Genomic DNA, 27,353 nt, shown 5'->3' with positions numbered 1-27,353 from the left:
TACAATAAGGGAATTATTTGAGCGGTAGACCAGTAGGTATAAGCGGAAACAAGATCAGAAAAAATGGTTGCCAGGGTTCTTTGCAGTGATTTGGAACATTTTGGTGGAACGCAATGTTAGAATCTTTAATAATCAGGAAACAAGTGTGGAGTTTGTCATCAAGAAGACGGTTCTGAGCTACAACGAATGGACCAACAATAATTTCTTTGGTGGTTGATGGCGTTGCCGGAAGTAACAGGGGTTTTATGAATTGTTTTATGTATTTCTTTTGTTGCTCCATGTTAGTGTATTGAGCTTATTTTCATTCAAAAAAATATTAAGGAAAAGTCTAGGGGCAGCAACTTTGTTAAATTTTGACCAACATGTAACCAGTAAAGAAAAGTGAATCATTAGATGAAATCTCACCCCAATCTCACACCATTAAAACCATCATTGATGGCTATTTGATGGCTACAAATCACAAAAATTACTGGCCCTAACATTTCTCAAAAATTAATATTATTTTGCCATCGTTTCTTCTAAATCCTAGTACTATATATATATATATATATATATATATCTGAATGAATCATGAATGTAAATATCAAAGAATCAAAGTTGCCACCACTTGCTTAAAACCGAAGCCATCTTTTCTTACCCTTAATTAAATCTTGATCTCCAAAAATAAAATAATATGAGCTGGTGGTGGGAAAGATCTACTGGAGCTGCTGCCAAGGTAAGTTCAAATTAAATGACATTAATGTGTTGTTTTCCTTTGTTATATGTTCTTTGTTTTATTTTCCCAAACATTAAAATTGCTTTAATGATTTAAGTATTTAACGATATCTCTAACATACATTCATATTTTGGTCATGCAGAATATATCTAATGAAATAGATGAATCATCACAAAACTCGCAAAATGTGGCATTGATTATAGGCGTGACGGGCATAGTAGGCAATAGTCTAGCCGAAATTCTCTCTCTCCAAAACACACCAGGTGGTCCATGGAAGGTTTACGGCGTAGCGCGGCGTGATCGACCGGCATGGAACACCAACCACCCTGTCCACTATGTTCAATGCGACATCTCGAACCCAAACGACGTCGCGTTGAAGCTCTCACCGCTAACTGACGTCACTCACATATTTTATGTCTCATGGACCAGCAAGTCCACTGAGGCCCAAAATATTGAAGTCAACGGGTCCATGTTCCGCAACGTCCTCAACGCTCTAATTCCAAAGGCTCCCAATCTCCGCCACGTGTCTCTCCAAACAGGAGTCAAACACTATGTAGGGCCCTTTGAGCTTTTCGGAAAGATCAAGGCCAACGAGCCACCTTTCACTGAAGACTTGCCACGTGTCAATGCACCAAACTTTTACTACACCCTAGAGGACATATTGTTTGAAACTAGTGTATAAACCCGTGCTCAGCACGGGAAAATTTATAAAAGTAAGAAAAAAATTTATATGCTTCGATACTTAAAACAAAAATACGAAATAATTATTATTTTAAGATATTTATAAAATTATTATCAAAATCAAAGTTTAACTTAAAAAGGAAGTAATAATTATTTTATATATTTTAAAGTAAAATAATTATACACTGATACAGAATTTAAAATAAAATTAAAATATTTACATTAGAATACTATTTTTTCAAAGACTTCTCTATAAACAACATTGATAGTTGAATTTGCAGACATTCCTACGTGATTCATAAGTAAAACTTTTAAACCTCTCTTACTCTTAACTCTTGAAAGTGCCACATATAGTTGGCCATGTGTAAAAACTGGTCTGGGCAAGTACAATCCAACATGAGATAAAGTTTGTCCCTGAGACTTATTAATTGTCATGGCAAACGATACTATTATGGGAAACTGTCTTCGTTGGAATCTAACTGGGACAGTTTCATTTGTTGGTACCATATTCATTCTTGGAATCAAAGCAATATGACCAACATTATTACCCGTTAAGACTTCGCATTCTATGACATGATTTCCAAGCTTCCTAACTTGTAGCCTTGTACCATTACAAAGACCACTGGATTGGTCAATATTCCTCAGTAACATCACCGGAACACCAACCTTGAGTATTAATTTATGTGGAGGTAAACCAGAGCAATTTATGCTATTCAGTAATTCAGGACCATAGAGATCTAGTTGACTCTCCATATTCCCTTCATCCATACATATGGAATCCGAACTAAGATATAATTTTTCTCCTCCAGGAATGATAGCCATCAGATGGTTGTTGACCTCTTCAACGATGTCTAGTGTGGGAGCCAGTATAGTTCTTGTTTTGAAAAAATCCTTTGAGGATATGTTTTCCAGAATATTTGGATAAGAAAAATGAACTAACTCATCAAATGCCTGGTCCGAAGAAGGAATAACAATATCTCCTGGAAGACATATCTCAGATTCACCATCCATATTGTCACCTATTAGACCATCACCAACTTTCAATAACCACTCACCAAATTGCTCTGTCTCGTCTTGATCTGAAGCAGTCGTCCCTACAGAGAGTCTCATGTTTTTTGTTAGTTTGAGCACCTGGCAAAACTTCCAAAGGTAAGACGAATTCACTGTTGAATGAACGATATCTTGTCTCGATCCTCGTGGAATGACAGGAAGAATTTGTCTAAAGTCTCCACCTAGTACAACTACTTTTCCTCCAAAGGGCAAATCTTTGTTATATGTTGGAGAACACCTCATGATGTCACCCAAGCATTTGTCAAGCGCTTCATAGCAGTACCTACTAACCATTGGGGCCTCATCCCAAATTATAAGTTTGGCTTTCAACAGTAACATTGCTTGAGGGGAACCAGGTTTGATGTTACATACAGAATCCTCAGTTATATTCAGCGGTATTTTGAACCTTGAGTGTGCCGTTCTTCCATTGGGAAGAAGTAAAGATGCAATACCACTCGAAGCAACGTTTAACACTACATCACCCCTTGAGCGAATCTCAGCAGACATAAGGTTCCAGAGAAATGTTTTTCCAGTACCTCCATGACCATACACAAAGAAAAAACCCCCTTCATCACAATACACAGCTGTAACAATTTTATCGAATGCATATCTCTGCTCAGGTGTTGCGATGGCTAACATATCTGAGGCATTTTTCTTTAAATCATCCCTGTTAAAGTTTAGCTCTTCCCTTATAACCCTTTCGGTTAACAAAGAATTATCAACTTCAGTTGCTAAAGGCATAGGAGGATAGTCTTTCAAGGTCTTACCATAGGAATGTAAGATCTTGTCTATATCCATTAAGCACAACTGCTTAATCTCATCATCTGACATTGTTAACTCTGCATATTATACGATACCATAAAAATTCAATCAAACTAAAAATGATCAATAAGAAAGAACTTTTATCATTGTAATTAATAGAAACTCACCACTCATGTTCATCACGACTCTCTGTTGATACAAAATATCATCTGAGAGTTCATGCCAACATCTATCCCAAACATGTTCTGGTCTTGAGATATTGTTGGATGTTAATAGAATGACAAATAACCTCCTAACATATGATCCTGAGGCCCATGAGCTTGCTTCCTTAATTGCATCAATGAATTCTTTGTCATCTTGCAAGAGTCCAAGGGCGAAGCATGCATCTCTATACGTAGCATAAATTATTCCTCCAACTGTTCTTATATCTCGAAAACTCGTACATCCTCTTTGAGTATTCAAGAGAAGTCGTTGGTAATATTCTTCGGTATTTGCTGCAAAAAACTTAGTTAAAATCCCACTTTTAAGTTGTTAAATGGATTAAGCTACGCTATTTTAATTATTATGTAGCTTCACATCCGCTTAAGAATAATTTTTCTAAAAAATATTGAAAAATAAAAAATCATATAATCTACAAATTATAACTGTTGAAAGTTATATGAACATTTATTTTCTAGTGTAGATAAATTGAATAAAATGGATATGGGGCACAGGCTGTTAAGATTTTAAATTTAAATCCTTAAATAAGTAAGATCAAAATTGAATGTAAACTCGTCATTACCTGCAGGTACATGAGTCAACCTTCCAATTGCGAAGCCTTTCTTTCGAGGAAACCACTTTGAAGAATCGTCCTTCCAAACAAACTTGGTTGGAAACTCAGCATAAGTCAGACTTCGAGCATAAGGATATGACATGTTCGCTTCCATCCATCCCAAAAACATGGACCTATGAGATATTGCTCTTTCGACGATATCATTCACATTAGAAGTTTCACCATAAACCACAGGTTGCTCATCCTCCAAATGGAATGGAAGTCTAATCACAAATGGTTCTTTCTCTTGGATTTCGTATCCAAATAGACGCCAGACTGCCTCACATGCCGAAATATACCTACAATCGTAGTAATTCCTAATTTCGTCAACAACTTGTGTGGCTTCTGACGGATCACCAGCATTGTATAGAGTAGCTGTTACGCGGTCATTACCCTTGTGTACATACTTAAACAGATACTTAATAGAACTTGTTTGGCATGTGTATTCCACATTTATGTGGCACCCGAACTTGAGCAACAATTCTGGATTATACGGAACAATGAACTTATTGTCTAGTACACATTCCCTTTTCTTCACTGTTCGACCGTTATCAGTACGCCTATATTTGGGAAATCCGGCCTCATCAATGAGTGTTCGCTGTCTAAACTCTTTAGGATAGAACTTTGAACAGGATCCATTCTTCATGCAAGGTGAATTCTTGTTGTATGGACCACATGGACCATGTACCATGTAATTTTGAACAGCTCTATGTAGATTTGGCCTTTCATTTTCATCAGGAATCTCAGCTGTTATATGTTTGTCTATGTCATCTGGTGTTTGTGGCTTGAACTCGTTACTCATGAATAAAAGGATATGTGCATGCGGAAGCCCTCTCTTTTGAAACTCTACAGTACAAACGTCTGAAAATTGAAAAAGACAAATGAGCAAAGCATTACAACATAGGATTTTAATAAAGCGTTGCATAAACACAGACTTACATCCCAAAATTTTGCCAAAGATTTTTCCCTCTTTGAGGTCATCTATCAAACCATCAAGCTTGATCTTGAAAACTCGACACAATATATCAGGACGGTCTTCTGCCTTCAATCCAATGGAAGTCACTTCTCTTCTTATCTCATCCCATTCAGGGTTACAGGTCATGGTGATAAAATAGCTAGGATATCCTGCATATCTGCAAATTGCAAACGCATCTTTACAATTATTCATCATATACCTAGGTCCACCGGTAAAAGTACTGGGAAGTATTATTCTTTTCCCAAGCCTTGCAGCATCTACATCCCCGTTTATAAGACTTTCATGCAGACATTTGTATTTATCAACCCTCAACTGTGGTTGTTTACACCTAAAGAATTTTAACCTCTCTGATTCCACCATTGTGTAGGCATCTACCAGAAACTGTTGGAATAATCTCTTTGATCTCAGAATTAACGGAGATTCACCCGTCCTTTTCTGTAGTCGAAAAGCAAAGAATTGTCGCAAAGTGATTGTTTTGTTTTTCTTTGTAGGTCTAGCGGAGATAGAATCTGATGTTGCAATACCCAAACGAAATCCATCCTCCCCATACGGAAACAACAATGGATATTGCAAGGCTAAATAAGATGGATGAAAAACATCAATCCGCTGGAGCTTTCTAGATTGACTCTCTATAATAATATCTCTATCATTACTAAGTTGTTCGACATCGCCAACAATCAATGCAGCCACTTCAGATGCAGATGGCAAGTTGTATGTCCTGCCATCTGTAGTCCTTTTACTAATCAACTTAAGCTTTATGTTTGTGCAATTTTCCTGTTGGTATCTATCTCTTGCATAGCGAAAACTCTTTGCCAAACTATTATATCTATCTAGCATGTTTCTTAATATTGCCACAATTTCCCTATCTCGCTCATTTATAGCTTCATTGGAACTGCGAAAAAAAATAAAATTTATGTTATTTTCTCTAACAGATAAGAAATAACTAAAAAATTTGACTGATTGCATGAAAATTACCGAAGTGTGCCTATTCGATTATCAATCTCATTTTCTGTGTCATAGATATATAGCTGGGCAAATGTTGGTCGCAAACTATCAGGAGGAAGTAAGCTACCAATGCTATGGTAGTTTTGACCCCCAAGCTTAAAAATTGGAGGAGCAGTCCCATTGTTCACCCCACGGTCAATTTTTCCAGCCATTGATGTAAAACAAAACATTGAATTAAATGTCCTTATATTTTTTAGGAAATGAATACTTCTTTGATCTCCTCCAGTATGAAGCTGAATGAGCTCATCAGGAGGCACAGAAAGTAGAGGAAGCTCAATCTTTCCTTCCATACAACATAATGAAAACTTTGGTTGGGGTGACTGTTTGGATTTAGCAAGCCTTTCTCCAGACCACATCCATGCTTTACAGTGTTGACATTGATAAATAGGATTTCCTATATCCCATACATCTGTCGAATGAACTCTCTTTAGCTACTCAGTTGTCATACCGATACAATTTAGTCCATGATGTACACAGATGCAAATAAGCATACAGATAAAAATTTTACATACCGTCTAAGATTTCTGAGGACGGTATAAAATTATCTTCCATATCCACATCCAACATTGAATCATCATAACCATTCAAAACTACAGTAAAAAAAATTATAAAAAATGCAAACATAATCATTTTGATTATTACTAATAATTCATATATCTTGTAAACTACAAACTTAAATTCTTGATATAGTGAGAAATTACCTTCATCATCAACTAAAGGGTCAACACGTTGGCCACTGTGTGTGTCAGCACTTGGTAGATGTGTTTTAACAGTCGATAAATTTACATCTTCATAAAGTTGTGCCAAATTAATAGCCACCGAAGCAACAACAGAGGAAGATTGTCCTTTTTGCACCCCAATCATAGTAGAACTTCTTTTCAAAAAAGTTAAATTTCATTCAAATAAACCATAGAAACTATAGAAAAAAAAGAATATAATAATGACGACTATCTTTTCTAAATTACCTTTCTGTTAGGCACGATCGGTGGAAACCGGAGTGTGATGGAAGCTGATTTTGTGAAACGACTTCAGTTAGATTATTGACGGGTCCTTGTACACTGGAGTATGCTAGAATTGTAATAAATCTATGTTATATAAATGATTTCCGATGAAGTATAATTTTTGTTAAATATTGGTGTATGAATCATTTGGCAATCATTCACTATACGTACTATTTGTTAACACGGACAGTGGAGTTCTTGTCAATGAAGGATCCGTCTGTAGAGTTAAAGATTTAGATCTTATCTCTGATGTAGAAGGTCTTACATAATTAGGAGGAGTATTTTCCTGTCCAAAAATTCCATGCGAGGCACAGTGTATACCATGCATAGATAGTTGCTTCCCTATGAATGAGTAATGAGAAATATATAGAAAATTTTCATCATTAAACCGATATAAATTAAATTTAGATAAATATGAGTCAATTACAGTGAAAAAAATGTCACATTTATCTTTACTGGATTGTAAACTGAGAATATTAGATGAGGTACCAATTTCTCGACACACTGTTCTTTGACTTGTAGTAATATGATGCACATTTTTATGTACGTCAAAATTTGTATTATTGTTGTTCTTCGACACTGTTAAGTCAAAAAAATAAATGAAACACAAATAATAATTATTCAATTAACTAATCTCGTATTTGATTTTATATAATTTTAGTAGTATACTTTCGTAGTTAAAATTTTTTTTGTATTGGTTTAGCTTTATTGAATTATTTTTTAAATTATTAAACTAAATCAATGAGTATTCATATCATATTATTCAAAATATAACCAGTCATCAGTTAAAAATAAATACAATGCAATTTAAATAACAAATAAAACTCTAAATTTAAATATAATTTTAAAATTTCAATTTATTTAAATCGAGTTAAATAGATATACACAAAAGCATCAAATTTTATATTTTCCCAATTAATATAGAGTTTTATGTATTAATTTAGGATAAATAGTATATTATTTTAAACTATGATAGAGTATATTTTAAATAATATTAAATAATTAATTAACCTAAATAGTATATGAAGATTTGAAGATTGCATAGTTTTTATGTAATTTATAGCTTATTAAATATGAGTTTAAAAAAAATTATAAAGATGAATAGTTATTTTTAGTTTTTAAATCACTAAACTAAAATATTTAAAAAAATTATGTATAGTACAAACTACTTCGCTAATATTCTCAACAATAATAATAGTTTAAACTGTAATTCCCATAAAAAATAGAAATTAAAGAAGTTTTAGAAGAACACCTACCAGAAGCACCAAAGAAAGCAGACTCATTATCATCAAGTCTTTTTCGTTTTCTTGCCAAAATTATCTTTCGTCTTAATCTTGCAATCTTCGATTGTGTGATTGGAGTGGGATACATTATCGTTGTTAAGTCACTTATCTACAATGTACTTCTTCCGCAACAATGAGCTACGAATACAAATTTTTAAATTTTAATACTTATTTTGAAATTAAATTTTGAATATCCATTAACTTACAATACTGATTATTTATTGATTAATTTATGAGGTATCAATTTTTACTTAAAAAATAAAAAACTTAATTTTTAAATATGTAAAAATATATTAACAGTGACTTTTAATTCACAAATTAATAATCTAATTAAAATGGATATATATATATATATATATATATATATATATATATATAATATTATATATTATTAAATAATTGATTGAAAATATACACTCCTGCACGACAATTTTTAAATTTGAATTTAGAAGTATTCAATAAATCACATTTTTTAATCAACATATAACACAAAAATTAGTTAAAGACAAAAATATTCAACACAGAATAATTTTAGTCATTTAAAATTTAAATATTAAAAATTAGATTACGTATTAAAAATTAAATACAACTTTGTGATATGCTTCAATAATAATAATAATAATAATAACAACAACAACAACAACAACAATAATAATAATAATAATAATAATAATAATATACTTTTAAAAGGTGGTATTGCATGTTCTCCGTGTAATTTTTAAATTTATTTTATAAATAATAAAATATATAATTTTGGATAATTACATTGAGTGAATAATAAAAATTAGTATCCAAATTAACAAACTTTAACCTATCTGATAAAAGAAAATGAAACTTACATAAAACATATAAAAATTACATAAAACATAGTGTATTGTGTAGTAACAGTATTTTTAGAGAGTGTATAATAGTCTTTTTTTTTTTCAAATATTTAACAATTAAGCTATATTATATTAATTCTTTTCAATTACTAAACTAATAAGTTTATAACATGTGAACAGTAAAAAAAATAAAATTGTAAAGAAGTTGAACAAAATAAAACCAAAACACTAATCAATAGAAGACTAATCAACACTTAAAAAATTTATTTGAAATGAAAAAAAATAAATAAAACTTACATAAAGATGTGGTGCAATGTGCAAAAGTAACACCTTCAAAAGGATATCTAATAATCAAATATTGAATATGAAAGATTATATGTAATTGTAGAGTTCTTATATAGAGCTATTGTATTTTGGGCTGGGCTAAAATATTAATGTGTATATGTTATAATTTGTTGGAAAGAATCAAAGATATTATTCTATTTTAAATTAATAGTTTTCTTTTTTGAACGAAATAAAAAGTTTCTATTTACGGAGTCATAAATATAATATAACATACTTTAATGAGTCACAACAGCATACAACACCAACACCCTAACAATCACTCTCATTCAGTAATTTCTCTCATTTAATAATATGTTTTATTTGATAATTATACGTTCAATGATTAACTAATAATAAATTAAAAGCACTTTTTATTAATGTTATTATTTTATTTCGAAAAAATTCATATACTAATTTTTATTTGCGGATTTTGAGTTTAGGTTGAAGAATTTAGAATATAATTAATATATATCGGTCCCATGTCATAATTGCTTAAAATTTGTGCCATTTTCTTCGTGAACCACTCCTATTTCTGAATATTTTTCTGATCTCTAAACAACTTCATGAATCAAAATTTTTCTCTAAATCTCGATTTTAAGCGGGGGGAGAGGAGGGAGAGTGGAAGGTCACTGTTGTCAAAGTAGAGACAACGGGCAGCAACTCTCCCACATCATCTAACCGTGTGTTACCAGGAGAAAGAAGAGAGTTTTTATCAACAGAGAGAAAAAAAAATTTTAAGTAATAATATAATTGGAATAATTCTACAAAATTATATAATTTATTTAATTAATTTTATTAAAAATCAAGACAATTAAACATAAGTCACCTAATATAAAATTAATAGTTCAGTATTAGAATCTTAAAATAATGCTACATGAGAATATAATCGAATATTGAAATTTTATTATTCTTAAAATTGATAATGAAACCTTTTTATTTCATTATTTTATTTTTCATAAAATTATTACATTATTTTATTTTTCATAAAATTTTTTTCTAAGAATAAGTTGAAAATAGCATATAATAAATAAGTGACTCTATTAATTAGAAGTTGGTAAAATCGCTATCCTTCGAGTTAATTCTAAATTATAAAATTGGAAGAAAAAAAAGTGTTAAGTGTAGTGGAATTTTAGAATCCATGTTGAACATTTAAAAAAAAAAAAAAAAAACACCACCAAGAAGCTTAAATGATTGTATCTTCTTTAAAATACGATGATTGATCCCCACCCAAATAATAATAACTTGAGGAGTAAGGTCGCTGAATGTCAATGACTATTGTTTGATATACAGGTCAATTAGTCAATTACTTTCTTGTTCTTTTTAGTCAATTACAAAAATAGCAGATATAATCATATAGTCAAAAAATCTGTATTCTAAAAGTATTCAATAAATTTTAATAAAAAAAATAACATCTAAAATAATATATATATATATATATATATATATATATATATATATATATATATATATATATATATATATATATATATATAGACACGCTAACAATACCCATAATTATCTAATTATATATTAGAGTCATGTTTGACTTGTATCAAAATAAAAAGAAAGTATTTTCAATGTCATTAGCATGTCCCAAAAAACATAGATAATTAAATAAAACAAAACAACAATTATTTAATATAAAATATTTTAAAATTTGAATAGTATCTATTTTCTCAATAAACATTAGTCATAGCCAAGACTCCACCAAACCTTTAAAACATGCTCCTTTATCTCCATTACATGAAAAACCTCATGTTTCACAGCAGCTACTTTTTAATGGAAGGAGCACCAGACATGTTGAACTCATCCAACAGACGCTTCAAACAAAATAAAACAAAAAAGTATAATTAAGATTTTAACCAAAAAATAAATTCCAAAATATAAAAGAGGCCATATAAGTGAAGACTAAATGAATACCCTCACAACAGGTTTTTTAATAACAGACAAATTTTTCACAATTGGATCAGGTGACTCATCACAAACAGAACATCCATCTTCACCTCGAGGCTACATAAAAAAACAATGAAAAAAATAAATAAACAGCATCTCATATTTGGCAAATTAAGCCTTAATATACATAGTCTAAAAATTAACAAAAAATAAAGAAGAAATCATACATGCATAGGGTTAATAGGACCAGCACGGGGTACACCAGATTTTACCGGGCCTTGAGTGTCCCTCCACCTCGGTAAATTGGAAGAATCAGAACGTATCACCGATACATCATAAGAATCGCACCATCCAGTAGTTTCTACTTCGACCTTGAATAGAAACTCCTTATCAAGGAAAAACTCATTAAAACCAGTAGGATCTTTGCTTGCTTTCCCTTTTTCCTACACCAAAAATTTTACATTTATATCGTTCTAAATAAACAAACATATCTTATTGACAATCATAACGTGTTCAACGAAATTGGTTTCACGTACATTCAACTCTTTCACCATCTCAGTACAGGTTCGTCCAAATAGTGCTGCGACCTCTTTATCGAATACAACAAAGTTCGTTGTACCAGTACCATCAAAAACCAACAAATTCAATTTATACCTGTTTTTTTTTAATTCAAAAACATCAATTAACACCTGGCCTATCACCCTTTAGTTACAACAAAATCATAAAAATGATATTCAACATAATTTAGATGCTCAAACACAATTTTTTTTAGATTTATCAGTTTTCTAGATTTTAGCCTAGCAAAGGAGACTTTGGTATAAAAGTGTTGTAGTTATATGAATTTTTTTCTGTGCACTTTATCTTTGTTTGCCAGCTTTTTTTTGTGGCTAAACCAGATTTCCATCGACCAAAGCAGTTTTTGTTTTTAATAAATATTAGTATTAAGCCAGATATTGCTAAATCATTAAAAATCAACATAATCAATTAGTTAACTATATTGCATTTTTATGAAAAGATTGCACAAATAAATCTAATTAGAGTAATACCTGTCAACCACATTATTCACGTCCCTATTACAGCCATCGCAGAAGTATTCATCCGCATTAGCTTCTGCCTTCACGCTGCAAACACATGATTTATACCACCAACTTGGAACGGGTTCAACATCAAGAACAGTGGCCCGAACAACATAGAATCCAACCTATATAGGAACAGTTTGAAAGTTTTAAAAAAAAATTAACCAAACGAAAAAAATTAGTTTTATATAAAGCACTCACATCCGCAGCAGCACGTAACTCCTTTATTGTCTTCCTCCCAATAGAATATAAAACTTCATCTTCATCAAGATATGCTGATTTGCCAGAAACCACAGACAGGTACTGCGAGATCTCTCTATAGTACACACTACTTATCAATCACGATGCCACAAAAATACAGCCAATATGCACAACCATAAATAATTCACAATATTGTTACAATACCTTTTTCGAAGCATCAAAGCCTCAGGAATATCTGGATTTATCAAGAGTCTAGTACCATACATAATGTTCTGCACAATATTGGTACCTATATATAACAATCATTGTTTAAATGAGTTGTACAATTATACATGACAGAAGAATTATCGAATGGAAGGTAACCAAAAGTGTACTTAGATTTAAAAAAATAACTATAACCTACCGTGAACCTAATTAATTATTAAAATTTTTTATTTTAGCAATGACATATAAAAAAAATATTCAATGCAAATATAAAATAATAAAAAGTATTATATAATAACAGAAATATAGTTTAAAATTATATATTGATTAATTAATTCTCGAGTAATTCAACATAGGATTTACAATCAACGAAGAAAAAAAAACTGCTGATACCTCGTTTATCCAATTTTATATAATAATAGTTTGTATCACTTCAACCAATTAAATTTTAGAAATTAAAAACAAAAAAGAGAATTTCCAATGATATTTAAAAAAATCTCTACTTATCTCAACTGTTTTTACTATATGAAAATATTGATGGCATAATCTTCCTTCTAATGACAACCTTTCATGAGCCACCCATTTTGCATCTCAATAATTAGTAGAAATAGTTACAATAAGAATATAATCATTTGATAGTAATTAAATACTCACGTACCTCCAGCATTTTTTACTCTTACAAATTGAAAAATAACTATTGGCAGTTGTTGATCGCCCGATGCTAGAAAATCCTTGATCCGGTCCACCATCTCTCCAAGAACAACAATATTAAGCCGTAAACTGTATAGAAATGCAAATTATTTAGAAAATAAAAGATTACTTATTTAAACATATTAAGTGGTGAGTAAGGATTGTTGGAAAAAACGCACCCATCATTCTCAATATGAATGACCATCATGTTAATAAGTTTACCATCGTTCATGTATTTCCTCTCACCCTCCACGCCGGCCATAACTCCAGCAACGTCTTAAATAAATATCAAACAGAAAAATGTACCCAAATCACACCTTTTAGTGATATTTTGTCATAATTAAAAAAAAAATCAACTTGTGTACTTGCCATAAATTATACACTTACCAACCAAAAAAGGATGATGAGGAGAGTATCCCATAATTTCCCTAAAAGGAACTAACTTAATACCATATAACGGTATTGCATCACAGAAAGAGGGTAAGATAGTAGTTCTATCTTGAAAAAATAACCGAAATTGATGCGATGTTGTGCGATACAACCCACAGTTGTTGTTAACTCCAAAGTATGTAAAAACATACACAGTTCCTTCCGATATCAATGACTCGAACACAGATATCAAATCTTCACCTACAGAAGCATGCATAGTTGTTCCCTATTTTTTCACAAAGAAAAAAATTTTATTATTCACTTTCTACAGGATCTCATTGTGGCATGACTTCATCATATTGAAGATAAAGTTGCTTCATATATATTAAAAATAAAAATATAAAATACTGTTAATAAATAGTTATGGCCTAGAATTAATATATATCGGTCCCATGTCATGATTGTTTAAAACTTGTGCCATCTTCTTCGTGAACCACTCTTATTTTTGAATATTTTTCTGATCTCTAAACAACTTCATGAATCAAAATTTTTCTCTAAATCTCGATCTTAAGGGGGGGGGGAGGGAGAGTGGAGAGTCACTGTTGTCAAAGTAGAGACAACGGCAGCAACTCTCCCACATCATCTAACTGTGTGTTACCAGGAGAAAGAAGAGAGTTTTTATCAACAGAGAAAAAAATTTTTTTAAGTAATAATATAATTGGAATAATTCCACAAAATTATATAATTTATTTAATTAATTTTATTAAAAATCAAGACAATTAAACATAAGTCACCTTTAATAAAATTAATAGTTCAGTATTAGAATCTTAAAATAATGCTACATGAGAATATAATCGAATATTGAAATTTTATTATTCTTAAAATTGATAATGAAACCTTTTTATTTGATTATTTTATCTTTCATAAAATTTTTTTCATTAAGAATAAGTTGAAAATAGCATATAATAAATAAGTGACTCTATTAATTAGAAGTTGGTAAAATCGCTATCCTTCGAGTTAATACTAAATTATAAAATTGGAAGAAAAAAAAAGTGTTAAGTGTACTGGTATTTTGGAATCCACGTTGAACATTTTAAAAAAAAAAACACCACCAAGAAGCTTAAATGATTGTATCTTCTTTAAAATACGATGATTGATCCCCACCCAAATAATAATAACTTGAGGAGTAAGGTCGCTGAACGCCAATGACTATTGTTTGATATACAGGTCAATTAGTCAATTACTTTCTTGTTCTTTTAGTCAATTACAGAAATAGCAGATATAATCATATAGTCAAAAAACCTGTATTCTAAAAGTATTCAATAAATTTTAATAAAAAAAATAACATCTAAAATAATATATATATATATATTATATGCTAACAATACCCATAATTATCTAATTATATATTAGAGTCATGTTTGACTTGTATCAAAATAAAAAGAAAGTACTTTCAATGTCATTAGCATGTACCAAAAAACATAGATAATTAAAAAAAAACAAAACAGAGCCAATAACAAATTGAAGAAAAATTTTACTAAATAATACAATTTTTTTTAGTCCTATACCTATAACAAAAAATGACGCATCAGCCAATTCAAATGAAATACACTAAATATAAACATATTATGTAATACAATCATATTGATAAATTATTTTGGCTTATAAAATTATATTTCCTTAATAAAATTCTTTAATGCAGAATTTAAACCAAAATAAGACACATTAATTTTTAAAGCATTATTTAATTATTATAGGACATTATAAGGATAATAATTAAAATTATATAAATTTTCTTATGAAACAAAATTTAAATGAAACAATATTTAACAGAGTTAAAATTTAAATCTTTTTTTACTGTAAAATATTCTTTTATAAAAAATTTTCTTGCTTTTCTTGCAAAGAAATATATAATTGGGTTTTATTCTTGTTCAGTTTTTAATTGAATGGTCACAAGAAAACCTTAAAATTGTTGAGATTGAAATTGTAATAATTATGAGTGAGAAACATACAAATGTGGGACTATGTGTATAAAAATAGAGAAATAATTGTATGGATAAATAAATTAGAAGTACCTGCTCATCCATCAATACCATTTCAATAGAGCTACTGGACTTGGGGTCTTTGAATTTTGGTAAAGACCAGAGTCTGATTACTCTGACATGAATCTTCCAGCTCTCTTTTGGCGGTGCAATCATCTCTAACAAATCATATTGTCTATCCATTTTTTCTCTAGATAAAAAAATAAGAGCAAACGTAAATTATAGCAAGTATGTATGATAACAGCATAAGACCATACTTCCTAGGCTTTTATAGCAACTAAGAAGAGGTATATTTTTTGGGTAAATCACTTTAAAATTAGACTGCATCCAAAATCATATTTCTTCCATAATCCAAAAGAAGAAAAAATCTGTCTTGATAATTTAAAAAATAAAAAAAGATTTGAATTGAAAATACAGCTCTTATTCTATATCATAAATACTGTTAATTAAAAGTAAATTGAGTAAAAAAAGAAATGAAAATAACAGCTGAATTCATGTCTTCCTTTAAGAAAAAAAAAATATATATATATATATATATACGTATATAATAATACCCATATATGTATCAGAAAAATCAATAATATATACGTGTACAGTAATACATATAAAGAAAGATATTGTATTATTTTATTTCGAAAAAAATCTCATCATTTTATTGTTGTTTTCTAAACCATGTATCATATGTAGCAAATTTAAGATTCTTTTATCCAAATCATATGCCTTTTTTATGAGCTTAAATTATTAGAAAAATAATTTTATAACATAGTATCATATTTTCTATAATTTAAAATTTGAGGTATTGATTTTTATTGAATCCAAAAAAAATATTGCAACATAAGACAAATAAAAAAATAATATATAAGATTTAAACAAAATAAAAAAATTACGTGAAAAGACGTATTAAAAGAGGAATCAATTGTATGATAAATTTAATTATATATGGGTCGCATGCAATTTGGGATTAGGGTTTTAAATTACATATATTAATGAATTAGTTCAGAGACTTACCATGGTTACAACCAAGGTTCTGAGAACAGGGAAAGGACCCAAGAAAGGATCCATCGGGAAGCTGTTGTTAGGACTGGGCATGTTTGTGTGCAAGTGTTTCAAGTTATTGGTTTTTTTCTCTATAATCTAAAACACAAAACATACAACGGTGAGCTGAATAATCAAATAATAATCTACAAATTTTACAAAAACACAAAGCAGCAGCAGTACAACAGATCCAGAACCCCAAAATCAAATAATCATTCAACGATTCAACAAAACAAAATCCTATAATCATTCAATAATTTGTTGATTTTAGAAGAGAGATCCAGAGAATAAAATGAAAATCGAAGAATAGGTGCACACCAAAGCCACTGACCTTTGAGATAATGACGCCGAGACGACGGCGACAAGACGACCGCGAGCAGCAGGAAGAATCCGACGGAGGATGGGCGCCGAGTGATGAAGAAGACATCAAATAGGGGATCTGACTTGGAAAAACACCGACAGTACAAAGAGAAACTCTTCGGACAGCCACGGACGGCGGCAACCGGTCACTCCGTTTGGCGGCAGTGGAGGCTAGCTAGGGTTTTCTCTTCTTGTTATCTTTGAATGAAAGAATGAATAAAGGTAACAAAAGAGAGGAGGGAGACCAGCATGCAGTAAGTGTTATTCCCTTTTTGTTTTCTTTTGTTTTATTTATCTATTCTAATTTATAAAAGTAACAAAAGAGAGGAGGGAGACCAGCTAACGTGTTCTTGTTTTCTTTTGTTTTCTTTATTTATTCTAATTCCCTTTCTGTTTTCTTTATTTATTCTAATTCCCTTTTTATTTTCTTTTGTTTTCTCTATTCATTCTAATTTATAAAGAGACTACTTGTGATTGATCAGATTCTCTACACTTATTTTGATAAACGAAAAAATTGATTAAAAAAAGTTCTTATTTCTGTTCATTGAATAGATTCTGTCTATTTTAAAATAATTGTTGTTTTAATTTTAACTTTTAGATTCATTAAAAAATTAAAATATGCATTTTAAATTAAAATAAAAGCCATACCTATTTTAAAACTGAAGAAGTATATGATAATGATAATAATAATGATGAATGAGCAAATAATTTCACTAATGCATGATTTATTCTCAAGTTCTCAAAGTAATAATCATATCCATGAGAGAGGGGATTCCAATGCAAGGTTCAAGATATTCCAAAACCAAACATGTTGTGCATAGTTGAATCTCACTCAACTCTCCTTGCAATTGCCAACATATTATCACCACCACCAATATTACACTTATTTCTTCAACGGACTTTCATTTTTTTATATAATTATTTATATACTAATAATAACAATAACTATTTATTAAAAGAAAACACACTCAAAATCTTGGATTAAATAAACAAATATACGAAACAACTCTTGTATCAAGTTATAAGAGATAAATTAATGTCAACACAAAAACTTTGAAAAATAAACTGCTCATATATTGTAGATCCTAATAACTCTCAAACAACCATAGTTCATTCAAATAATAGTTTAAATAAATTATTCTCCTATATTTTAAATCGAACTGTGTAGAGGCGTGTTGATTTAGTCCTCCCCCACAACCCACTTCCCTTTCTTAGATTTGGATGAAACTGACTCCTCTCCAATCTCTTCAATATGTTTCTTAGCTCCGAGAATCTTAGAATTATGTTTCTCATCAACTGCAGGAGATGGAGTTGGCTCACTCTCACAAGCCTGGGATATGCCATCATGTACCAATAAATATAAGAATAATAATATTTTAGTTACTATGTAAAAATTAATAACATCACTGTAACAATTTAAATTGGAAATCATTTGACACAAACCTTAGAAGTGTTGTATGGACCAGTAGACAAATTCAATAGTTCAGAATTTTCATGGGACAAAAGGCCCTACAAAACAATTGATTCAATAAAAAGATATCATCAAAATCTGGTTGATCTGTTTTTCTAATACAAAAACAAAAGAAAAAGTTATTAGACAGAGGGGATTACAGTGTCGGGATTGTATTTATCCAAGAAGGCAGAGACCAGAGAATTCTCATTAGTCATTCTCAGCACATGAATCACATATGGTTCATAAGAGTTCAGATTCCTCATCTTGAGTTGCACTTTGAAGATGAACTTAATATCCCTAAGCTTATTAATCTCTTCGGGACAGGAATTTTTCTCAACACCCTTCACAGTTAGGGAAAAAAACTTCATTCATGCTCTCATAAGTAATAAAAATTAAGGTATAGTCCAGACTATTAACACAAAAAAATGAATATGACATCAAACCTTAGTCACACAAGACTGCCTAAGGTCCTTAGCAGAAACTCCAAGAAACTTTGCAGCTTCTCCATCGAACAAAACAAAAGAGGCAGCATCGGTGTGGTCTATCACCCTTATGTGGATGATGTACCTATTATTCACCAAAAAATATACAGTCCAAGAACAACACACTACATAAATCTTACCAATAATCAGTGTCTATACTATGCTATTACTGAATTGGATGCAAATAATTTTTTAATAGCTTACCCAAGAGTCTCCATCCCACAAGGAAGAATAAAACGTATCAAATGGAATTAAAAAAATCTAAAAGCAAGTGACCCCGTGAACAAATCAAAGCTAAATAAACCAGTAGCCAATAAATTTTTTTATATTTCCCTTGTGAATCAGAATCCAAAAACACAGAAATAGCAAGCCACAAAAGTAACTTTGCAATGTGATTTCAATAATAGTTAATCTAAATCTCCAACCCCACATTCACACAATTATCACCGACTGACCATAACAAAAGCAAAAATTATGAGCAGTGCCTTTTATTTAAAAAAAAAATTACTAATCAAGTAGAATTTTACAACATGTAATCAAGAAAAAAATAATAATCATGAACAGTGTAAAACTTCACATCAAACTCAAAAACAACACATAAGATTCTATATTCGATCTGAAAACTCAGAAAGGGGAATTATCCAAGAGTCTCCATCCCACAAGTGAGAATAGTTTAAAATAATCCTTATTATATATAATTCATAAAAAATGTTATAAAAATACCTATTAGAATAATAATAATTTAATAGTGTATGAGCAAATAATACAAATGCATAGATTACACCATTATCTTCGAGGACAAAGAGTATATAATGTGTGAATGTTAAAGAAGTATCGTGAGTCATACCTTGGCTCATAGAACCCGTAGTCTCTAATGCAATTGGGACAAAAATATTTTTTATCAAGTTCCTTCAAGCCACGACGACACTTCTTACATCCTTTGTACCACCAACCAAATTCAGTCTCAACTTCTTTAATCGTCCCGGCTGTAACAAATACAGCATCCTAAAATCGATGGATGGGAGGGTACAACACATCAATTGAGATTATGATCCAACAAACATTAGAACTAATACAATAAAAAAATACAATAAAAAAGGAAAACTAATAAAGAAAGAATTTTACCTGATTATGCTCCTTTATCTCTGCAATTGTTTTGTAAACTGACAGACGCAAAAAATCCTCCTCATCTGAAACAGGTTGACCACAGACCAGCGGCATTATGCCTTGTCCGTCAATAGGATCCAATTTGTTCACCCTTGCATTTTTAAATCAGAAATTATGAAATTTGTCAATAGTTTAATAATCAAAAGCATTGTATAAATAATCTGCTGACCACAATACTGATCTATACACTATACCTCGCAAAGAAATCCCTGGCAGCTGGAAACTCAACATTGATAAACAGTTTTGAATTGTAGTTTGTGTTAGATACACCCATGACCCCTACAAAAGACATAACAAAACAAAGAAAATACCATAAACATATGATGACAGAAAACATGCATTTAAATACCAGTAAAATAAACAAATAAACAAACCACTATAAAATTTCATCTTGCCCATTTGGAGAATAACCACATAGGTAAGACACGGGTGTTCCTCTAGATATTTGAGCAATTCAAAAGCAAAAGACTGCCACAACGTTACCCTTAGTTTCTGTCCACCCCTATAAGAAATAGCAATTCTTGTAGATTAAAGAGAGACACAAAATTTCAAAATAAGATTTTAAAACAAAAGCCACTATCAAAAAGATATTAAGTATTACTCAAGATCATCAAGTTCTATGGTGATATAACTTGACGGCTTCCCGTCCCGTGTGAATTCGACCAAGTTACCCTTAGAAGCAAGCTGACCTATCACATCTACAAAATAAAAGCACCAATCTATTGATTAACAAAACTCTATATGCCCAAATTTTTCTCTTTGGAATCAACGCATTTTATTCATGTTGAAATCAGATCCCTTTAATTCTCTTAAAAATAAAAATAATAAAAACTGTTAATAAATAGTTAGGGCCTAGAAATCGAAGTTCCTGAAGAAACAAAATTATAGGACATTATAAAGATAATACACAAAATTATATAAATATTTTTATTAAACAAAATTCAAATGAAACAATATTTAACTGAGTTACAAATTATATTATTTCTTAATATAAAATTACAGCAAGGGAATATTTGTTACAGAAAGGAAATAATAAAAAAATTCTTCCTTAATATAATATCTCAATGAAACAAATTTTAGATTAATATTATATGAATCTACAATAGTTGAGACTTGAGAGGAATAGCAACAACCATCAATTGAATCCATATCTGTCCACTATATGCTCATAATAAAAAAAGACAGCAAATGGTGCAAAACAATATATAGGATTAAAAAATTAGACTTTAAAGAATTAAACAACACATGCATCAATGTTAATCTAACAAAGTACTTACCAACTAAATAACTATCTTCTTTAGACTCTGATTGAATTGTTTTGAACGGAACAAAATTAAATCCGTTCAATGGAACTGAAGAATCTTGTACCGGACGCACAATCGTGTCCCTCTTGAAATGGATCCTAAATTCGTGTCTAGTAGGCTTGAACTTGATGGTATTCAAAGCAACTCCAAAATTAGTGACCACGTACACGTTGCCCTCAGCGAGTAAGCCCTCGAAGATAGGAACAAATATGTCTTTTACAGTGCATTGAATTGTATCTCCCTGAATGCATTAATTTTATAGAGTCATAAATAAATGAGGTTTATTGCTTAGTCATTACCAAAATAAATCTGAAATGAAAAGAGAAAATTTTACCTCTTCATCAAGGACAACCATCTCAATAGGTGCCTTCATCCCAGATCTTGCAAATTGAGAAACGGTCCAAAGTCTAATGACACGTACTTTGAGCTTCCACACCTTATGCGCTGGACCAGCATTGATACACTTGATGAGATCATACCTAAAAATCAAAGACCTCATATTTAGTGAAAGATAAAAAAAACTTATTGTGAAACAATCCACATGGCAGTAAACAGTCTCACCTAGCTGCCATTGCTACCTGCCACTACAAAATTACTTAAATAAACTGAATTTCAGTATAGATAAAGAACAAATGTGGTGATCACCTATGCCAAATTTATAGAGTCACAGCACTGTTCAGCCCCAGTATTGGTAAGGATTGCAAGAATCTTTACGTTCCTATCAAAATCCAGCTAAAAAAAGGGAAAGTGTTTAGACTATTCAGGATTAAAGAATCTGAATCATATCAATAAAATCAATAAATCAATAAATCAATAAATCAATAAATCAATAAATAAAATAAAATTCAAAATTAGGTTAGAAATCAACGGCCAACATTTAATGTGTTCCATTTACATGGCAAACTGGAGTTTAATTCTGAAAAATCAAAATAAGAAGCAATATATGCTGAAGAGGAAATCACCATATTTACATACATTAGTAATGTAAAAATGAATTTTCTACTTAATATACTAAAACTGAATAAGTAATGTAAAAATAAATTTTTTTTAAATTATATTAAGTAGAAAATTCTGAATAAAATATATTATATATTAGTAATGTAAAAATGATTTTTTTTAAAATTAATTTTTTATTTAAAATTAATTTGGCTTATTAACCTACACAAAATTTTTTTTAATTAAACTTAGATTTATTTTTTTTGTTAATCTTAACCATATGTATTCCTACATATTAATAATAAATTTAAAAATAAAATAATTATATTTATAAATTTTATTTTAATATAAATACTAATATATTTTTTTATTAAATTTTTTTGCCTCTTCAAATATTTTTTTCAAGTTCCGTCTGTACTCCTACGTACTCTCATTTTTTATTAAAGTAATTTGTATTTGATATAGAAAATTTGGAATCATAAGCTATTTTAATTTCAAGAGGTACAGACTAAAGGCGTTGTGAGAATTAAATTTGATATATAGCACCAATTTTTTGTTTCCTAATCTGATATAATTCCCAAAAGATTTGTTATCAGTACCTTCCATATATGACCAAAGATTGTGTTGAGAGGATAGTATCATATTTTCTATAATTTAAAATCTGAGGAATTGATTTTTATTGACTCCAAAAAAAATATTGCAACATAAGACAAATAAAAAAAAATATATAAGATTTAGACAAAACAAAAAAAATTAAGTGAAAAGACGTATTAAAAATAGGATCAATTGTATGATAAAATTAGTTACATATGGGTCGCATGCAATTTGGGATTAGGGTTTTAAATTACATACATTGATTAATTAGTTTAGAGACTTACCATGATTACAGCCAAGGTTCTGAGAACAGGGGAAGGACCCAACCAAGGATTCATTGGGAAGCTGCTGTTAGGACTGGGCATGTTTGTGTGCAAGTGTTCCAAGTAATTGGTTTTTTTTGTTCCGTGTAATCTAAAACACAAAACACAAAACACACAAAGCAGCATCAGTACAACAGAGCCAGAACTCATAAATCAAATAATCGTTCAAAGATTTCAGCAAAACGCAAAACCCTATAATCATTCAATAAATTGTTGATTTCAGAACAGAAATTCAGAGAATAAAAATGAAAATCGAAGAACAGGTGCACACCAAAGCCACTGACCTTCGAGATAATGACGCCGAGACGACGGCGACAAAGCGACCACGAGCAACAGGAAGAATCAGACCCAGTATGGGCGCCGAGTGATGAAGAAGACATCAAATAGGGGATCTGACTTGGAAAACACCGACAGTACATAAGAAAGACTCCTCGGACAGCCACGGACGGCGGCAACCAGTCACTCCGTTCGGCGGCGGTGGAGGCTAGCTAGGGTTTTTCCTTTTTGTTTTCTTTGAATGAAGAAATGACTGAAAGTAAGAAAAGAGAAGAGGAAGACCAGCAATCAGTAACGCACTAACGCGTTATTCCTCCCCCCCACAAAACGACATCGCATTAGGCAAACCGAATGTATACCGGTCCGGTCCAATTAATGTATTTAAGTCAGAGGATTATAAATTAATGTATTATAAATTAATGTTAATTGATATGTAGTAGATAAACCAATTTAATTAGAATAAATAAAAATTTATTTATTTTATTTTAAACTTTTATTTTACTTTAGACTTTATAAATAAAAAGATTAATTCACTAATAGAATGAATTATAATTAATGTAGTATAATTAATTAAATAATATAAATGATAATAAATTATCTAAATTATATTAATTATAATATTTAAATATATAATTAAATCAAATCAAATCAAATAAATTAAATCGGGAAACACTCTCAGAAGCATGCCACGTCAGCTTCATCATTAAGTGCAGACATCCGATTTTTATATAATAGAATAGATGGCCCAAAAGAAAAAAGGCCTAACATGGTTTATAAATAGGCCACGAGTTATCTTTGGATTTTCACCGTATAGCCAGATGAATTTTATCGGAACCCTTTGTGTTTACGCAGCTATTTGTAAACACGAAGGCGTTCCCTTAAGATTTCCAGGAACCAAAGCTGCATGGGAGTGTTACTCAGCGGCTTCAGATGCCAATTTGATTGCGGAGCAGCACGTGTGGGGTGCAGTGGACGCACGTGCGAGAAACGAAGCGTTTAACGTTAGTAACGGTGACGTGTTTAGGTGGAAGCATTTGTGGAAGGTGTTGGCAGAGAAGTTTGGGATTGAGGAGCATGGGTTTGTTGAGGGTTCGAGTTTGAGGTTGTCGGAATTGATGAAAGACAAAGGTGGTGTTTGGGATGAGATTGTGAAGAAGAATAAGTTGCAAGCTACTAAGCTGGAAGATGTTGGTGATTGGTGGTTTGCGGATATTATATTAGGAATGGAGGCTGTTTTGGATAACATGAACAAAGCCAAAGAGCATGGCTTTTTGGGATTTAGAGACTCCAAGAAATCATTTATAAATTGGATAGAAAGGACCAAAGCTTACAAAATTGTGCCATGAATATAACAAGAGTAACAATAATACTTGGCACCAACACGAATCTAGCCTTGGCACACTTACGTGATGTAAAATAAATGTGCCTATACAAAAACTAAATGTGTCTGTGTTAGTTGTAAAATAAGTAAGGGATTGAAGTCTGATGGGATGGCTTTTGCTTAATTATTAGAGCAATGCTAGGGGTTCAGCAACTTTTGTGATTAGTAGCCATCAAATAGCCATTAATGATGATCTAATGGTGTGAGATTGGTGTGAGATTTTATCCAATGACTCACATTTCTCTGCTGGTTACATGCTGGCCAAAATTCAATAAAATTGTTGGTCTCTTAGACTTTTCCTAATTATTATGCTAATAAACATTTTCATGTAACTTTTCAATTGTTTGTTATATATTTTGGTGAATTAATAAAGAGTAATATTAGAGAATGAATTTTTTCAATTAATATTAGTTAATTTTTAAATTATTTTATTTTTTTAATTTTAAATTCTAAATTAAAAAATTTTAATTATAAATTTTAAATTTTAAAATAAAAAATTAACATTGAATAATTAAAAATTATTTTTCTATATTTTTTTTTAATAAAATATGGCCAGAAAAATAAAATATTCAGCAAAACGCCAGTAATATTACTCATCCATACATTGCTTAAAATTATGTAAAGAATTTCTAAATTTTAAAGTATAAATTTTAAATTCTAAATCTTTACAAAATTTAATTAATACTAACTAATTAAAATTTATTTTTCTATATTTTTTTCTTAATAAAATATGATCAGGAAAATAAAATATTCAACAAAACATCAGTAATGAACGTGAAGACGACCATACAACATCTGAATTCAAGCAAGAAACTCAACCACAAGACCCTCCACTCGCGCTTCCTCCTTCACCACAACAGCAAGGGCCTCACAGGGAAGGAACCTCGGGACAACACCGAGGCCCTCACGGAGAAGGGATCCCGAAAAATCCTCATCAGAGAAGGATCCAATCTAAAATTCATCATCCTGAAGGTGAGGACCTCCTTCATACAACAGAGATCCTAGACCTAGCGCAAGGCCAAGGAGATCGACTCGAGCAGCTCGAACACGAGGCTGAGCAACAAAAGGAAGATGAACGAGAGTTGCGAAGAGAGATGAGACGGCGAAGAGAGCTAGAAGAAAAGCTCCGTAAACTGGAAGCCGATCTCCGAAATAAGACCAATGAGCCGGATCGGGAAGAAAGTTCTTTGGGAGAAGAAGATCCGTTCACATAAGAGATCATGAGGGCCAAAGTTCCTAGGAACTTTAAAATACCCGACATAGATCTCTACGATGGAACAACCGACCCAAGGCATCAACTCAGTAATTTCAAAAGCAGAATGTACCTAGCCGATGCTTCTGACACCACTCGATGTAAAGCCTTTCCAACCACCTTGACCAAGGCTGCAATGAAGTGGTTTGATAACTTGCCCCCTAAGTCGCTCACTAGCTTTGACGACATGGCAAGGAAATTCATGACACAATTTTCCAACCGAAAGGACAAAACGAAGCACGCCCCAAGCTTGCTAGGAGTAAAGCAAGAGGTCGAAAAAATCCTTCGTGACTACATAGAAAGGTTCAATAAAGCTTGCTTGGAGATTCAGAGTCTACCAACTGAAGCCATAATTATAGGTTTGGTCAACGGCCTCAGAGAAGGACCTTTCTCTCAATCAATATCCAAAAGATACCCGACTTCCTTAAACGAAGTAGAGAAAAGAGCAGAGAAATACATCAACATGGAGAAAAATTTCCGACTCAGAGTACCTCCTTCACGACCTAACCTGCCCTATCAACCTCGGGATAAAGAAAGGGAACCTAGGAAAAAGGAGGAGCAAAGTATAGAGAAACCTCGAAAATATCACAACTATACTCCCCTTAGGGTTTCCTTAGTGGATGTGTACAGAGGGATATGCCATACAAAGAAACTTCCACCCCCCGTCCGATTAAGCATAAGAAAGCAGAAAGTCGGACAGAATACTATGAGTATCATAAACTCTATGGTCACTCCACCAACGAATGCTACGATTTAAAAAATGTCATAGAGAAGTTGACCAGATAGGGTCAACTTGATAGATACTTGGCGAACAGGTTGGATGACCCGAGGAAGAGAAGAAGGGATGAAGAAGAGGGACGGCCAGATTGCCCTCCTCACACCCCCG

The 27,353-nt window shown here is 31.2% G+C and overlaps 4 protein-coding genes and 1 long non-coding RNA gene across 7 annotated transcripts; 1 reads left to right on the top strand and 4 right to left on the bottom strand.

The window, feature by feature from the left end:
* Window positions 1–544: 544 nt before the first annotated feature.
* Window positions 545–25,604, top strand: LOC107647759 ((S)-8-oxocitronellyl enol synthase CYC2-like). Of its 2 annotated transcripts, XR_015886108.1 has the most exons (4): window positions 545–715; window positions 858–1,389; window positions 24,575–25,327; window positions 25,508–25,604. XR_015886108.1 is itself a non-coding variant. In XM_016351807.2 (2 exons), the coding sequence occupies exons 1-2, from the start codon at window positions 674–676 to the stop codon at window positions 1,395–1,397; spliced, it is 582 nt and encodes a 193-aa protein (XP_016207293.1). In that variant the 5' UTR covers window positions 586–673. The 2 variants fall into 2 exon arrangements, 1 of the variants encoding a protein (XP_016207293.1); XM_016351807.2 differs by lacking the exons at window positions 24,575–25,327; window positions 25,508–25,604 and having other exon boundaries at window positions 586–715; window positions 858–1,397.
* LOC148563141 (uncharacterized) lies at window positions 1,619–8,372 on the bottom strand. Its single transcript, XM_088489692.1, has 12 exons — window positions 8,258–8,372; window positions 7,491–7,580; window positions 6,966–7,068; window positions 6,702–6,874; window positions 6,513–6,590; window positions 5,971–6,409; window positions 5,195–5,887; window positions 4,959–5,152; window positions 4,309–4,880; window positions 3,990–4,224; window positions 3,376–3,702; window positions 1,619–3,285 (listed from the first exon to the last, which is right to left on the bottom strand). Exons 1-12 carry the CDS (start codon window positions 8,370–8,372, stop codon window positions 1,619–1,621), a joined length of 4,686 nt encoding a protein of 1,561 aa, XP_088345818.1.
* LOC148563140 (uncharacterized) lies at window positions 11,292–11,765 on the bottom strand. The gene is made up of 2 exons (XR_015886109.1): window positions 11,550–11,765; window positions 11,292–11,439 (listed from the first exon to the last, which is right to left on the bottom strand). It is a non-coding gene; the product is annotated as an uncharacterized LOC148563140 (long non-coding RNA).
* LOC107614946 (replication protein A 70 kDa DNA-binding subunit D-like) lies at window positions 11,796–17,573 on the bottom strand. Of its 2 annotated transcripts, XM_021111525.2 has the most exons (10): window positions 17,271–17,573; window positions 16,913–17,038; window positions 15,938–16,094; window positions 13,881–14,148; window positions 13,673–13,769; window positions 13,462–13,583; window positions 12,804–12,888; window positions 12,600–12,714; window positions 12,369–12,523; window positions 11,796–11,976 (listed from the first exon to the last, which is right to left on the bottom strand). In XM_021111525.2, exons 3-10 carry the CDS (start codon window positions 16,085–16,087, stop codon window positions 11,796–11,798), a joined length of 1,173 nt encoding a protein of 390 aa, XP_020967184.2. In that variant the 5' UTR covers window positions 16,088–16,094; window positions 16,913–17,038; window positions 17,271–17,573. The 2 variants fall into 2 exon arrangements, with proteins under 2 accessions (XP_020967184.2, XP_088347878.1); XM_088491752.1 differs by lacking the exon at window positions 17,271–17,573 and having other exon boundaries at window positions 15,938–16,092; window positions 16,913–17,040.
* LOC107647757 (replication protein A 70 kDa DNA-binding subunit D) lies at window positions 18,248–24,152 on the bottom strand. The gene is made up of 14 exons (XM_088491750.1): window positions 23,843–24,152; window positions 23,520–23,649; window positions 22,351–22,437; window positions 22,040–22,184; window positions 21,679–21,946; window positions 21,003–21,099; window positions 20,776–20,903; window positions 20,596–20,680; window positions 20,360–20,492; window positions 20,082–20,239; window positions 19,196–19,319; window positions 18,911–19,093; window positions 18,743–18,808; window positions 18,248–18,629 (listed from the first exon to the last, which is right to left on the bottom strand). Exons 4-14 carry the CDS (start codon window positions 22,076–22,078, stop codon window positions 18,480–18,482), a joined length of 1,431 nt encoding a protein of 476 aa, XP_088347876.1. The 5' UTR covers window positions 22,079–22,184; window positions 22,351–22,437; window positions 23,520–23,649; window positions 23,843–24,152; the 3' UTR covers window positions 18,248–18,479.
* Window positions 25,605–27,353: the final 1,749 nt, after the last annotated feature.

The sequence above is a fragment of the Arachis ipaensis genome, chromosome B6, assembly GCF_059453495.1.
Source record: "Arachis ipaensis isolate K30076 ecotype BB chromosome B6, ASM5945349v1, whole genome shotgun sequence".
NCBI classification, from domain to species: domain Eukaryota; kingdom Viridiplantae; phylum Streptophyta; class Magnoliopsida; order Fabales; family Fabaceae; genus Arachis; species Arachis ipaensis.
This window is presented reverse-complemented; position numbering and strand designations above follow the sequence as displayed.

Excerpts from the sequence above, each read along its gene's own strand:
- LOC148563141 (XM_088489692.1), bottom strand. The coding sequence starts at position 8,372 with ATGTATCCCACTCCAATCACACAATCGAAGATTGCAAGATTAAGACGA. Across the intron at positions 7,581-8,257 it reads TGCTTTCTTTGGTGCTTCTG|TGTCGAAGAACAACAATAAT; the intron begins GTAGGTGTTCTT and ends TTGACTTAACAG. Across the intron at positions 4,225-4,308 it reads ACGATTGTAGGTATATTTCG|GATGAGCAACCTGTGGTTTA; the intron begins GCATGTGAGGCA and ends TTCCATTTGGAG.
- LOC107614946 (XM_021111525.2), bottom strand. The coding sequence starts at position 16,087 with ATGGATAGACAATATGATTTGTTAGAGATGATTGCACCGCCAAAAGAG. Across the intron at positions 13,584-13,672 it reads ATTCATATTGAGAATGATGG|TTTACGGCTTAATATTGTTG; the intron begins GTGCGTTTTTTC and ends ATTTCTATACAG. Across the intron at positions 12,889-13,461 it reads AAGAGTAAAAAATGCTGGAG|GTACCAATATTGTGCAGAAC; the intron begins GTACGTGAGTAT and ends TGTTATATATAG.
- LOC107647759 (XM_016351807.2), top strand. The coding sequence starts at position 674 with ATGAGCTGGTGGTGGGAAAGATCTACTGGAGCTGCTGCCAAG. Across the intron at positions 716-857 it reads CTACTGGAGCTGCTGCCAAG|AATATATCTAATGAAATAGA; the intron begins GTAAGTTCAAAT and ends TTGGTCATGCAG.
- LOC107647757 (XM_088491750.1), bottom strand. The coding sequence starts at position 22,078 with ATGAAGGCACCTATTGAGATGGTTGTCCTTGATGAAGAG. Across the intron at positions 20,681-20,775 it reads CAAGATGAAATTTTATAGTG|GGGTCATGGGTGTATCTAAC; the intron begins GTTTGTTTATTT and ends TGTCTTTTGTAG. Across the intron at positions 19,320-20,081 it reads TACGGGTTCTATGAGCCAAG|GTACATCATCCACATAAGGG; the intron begins GTATGACTCACG and ends GGTGAATAATAG.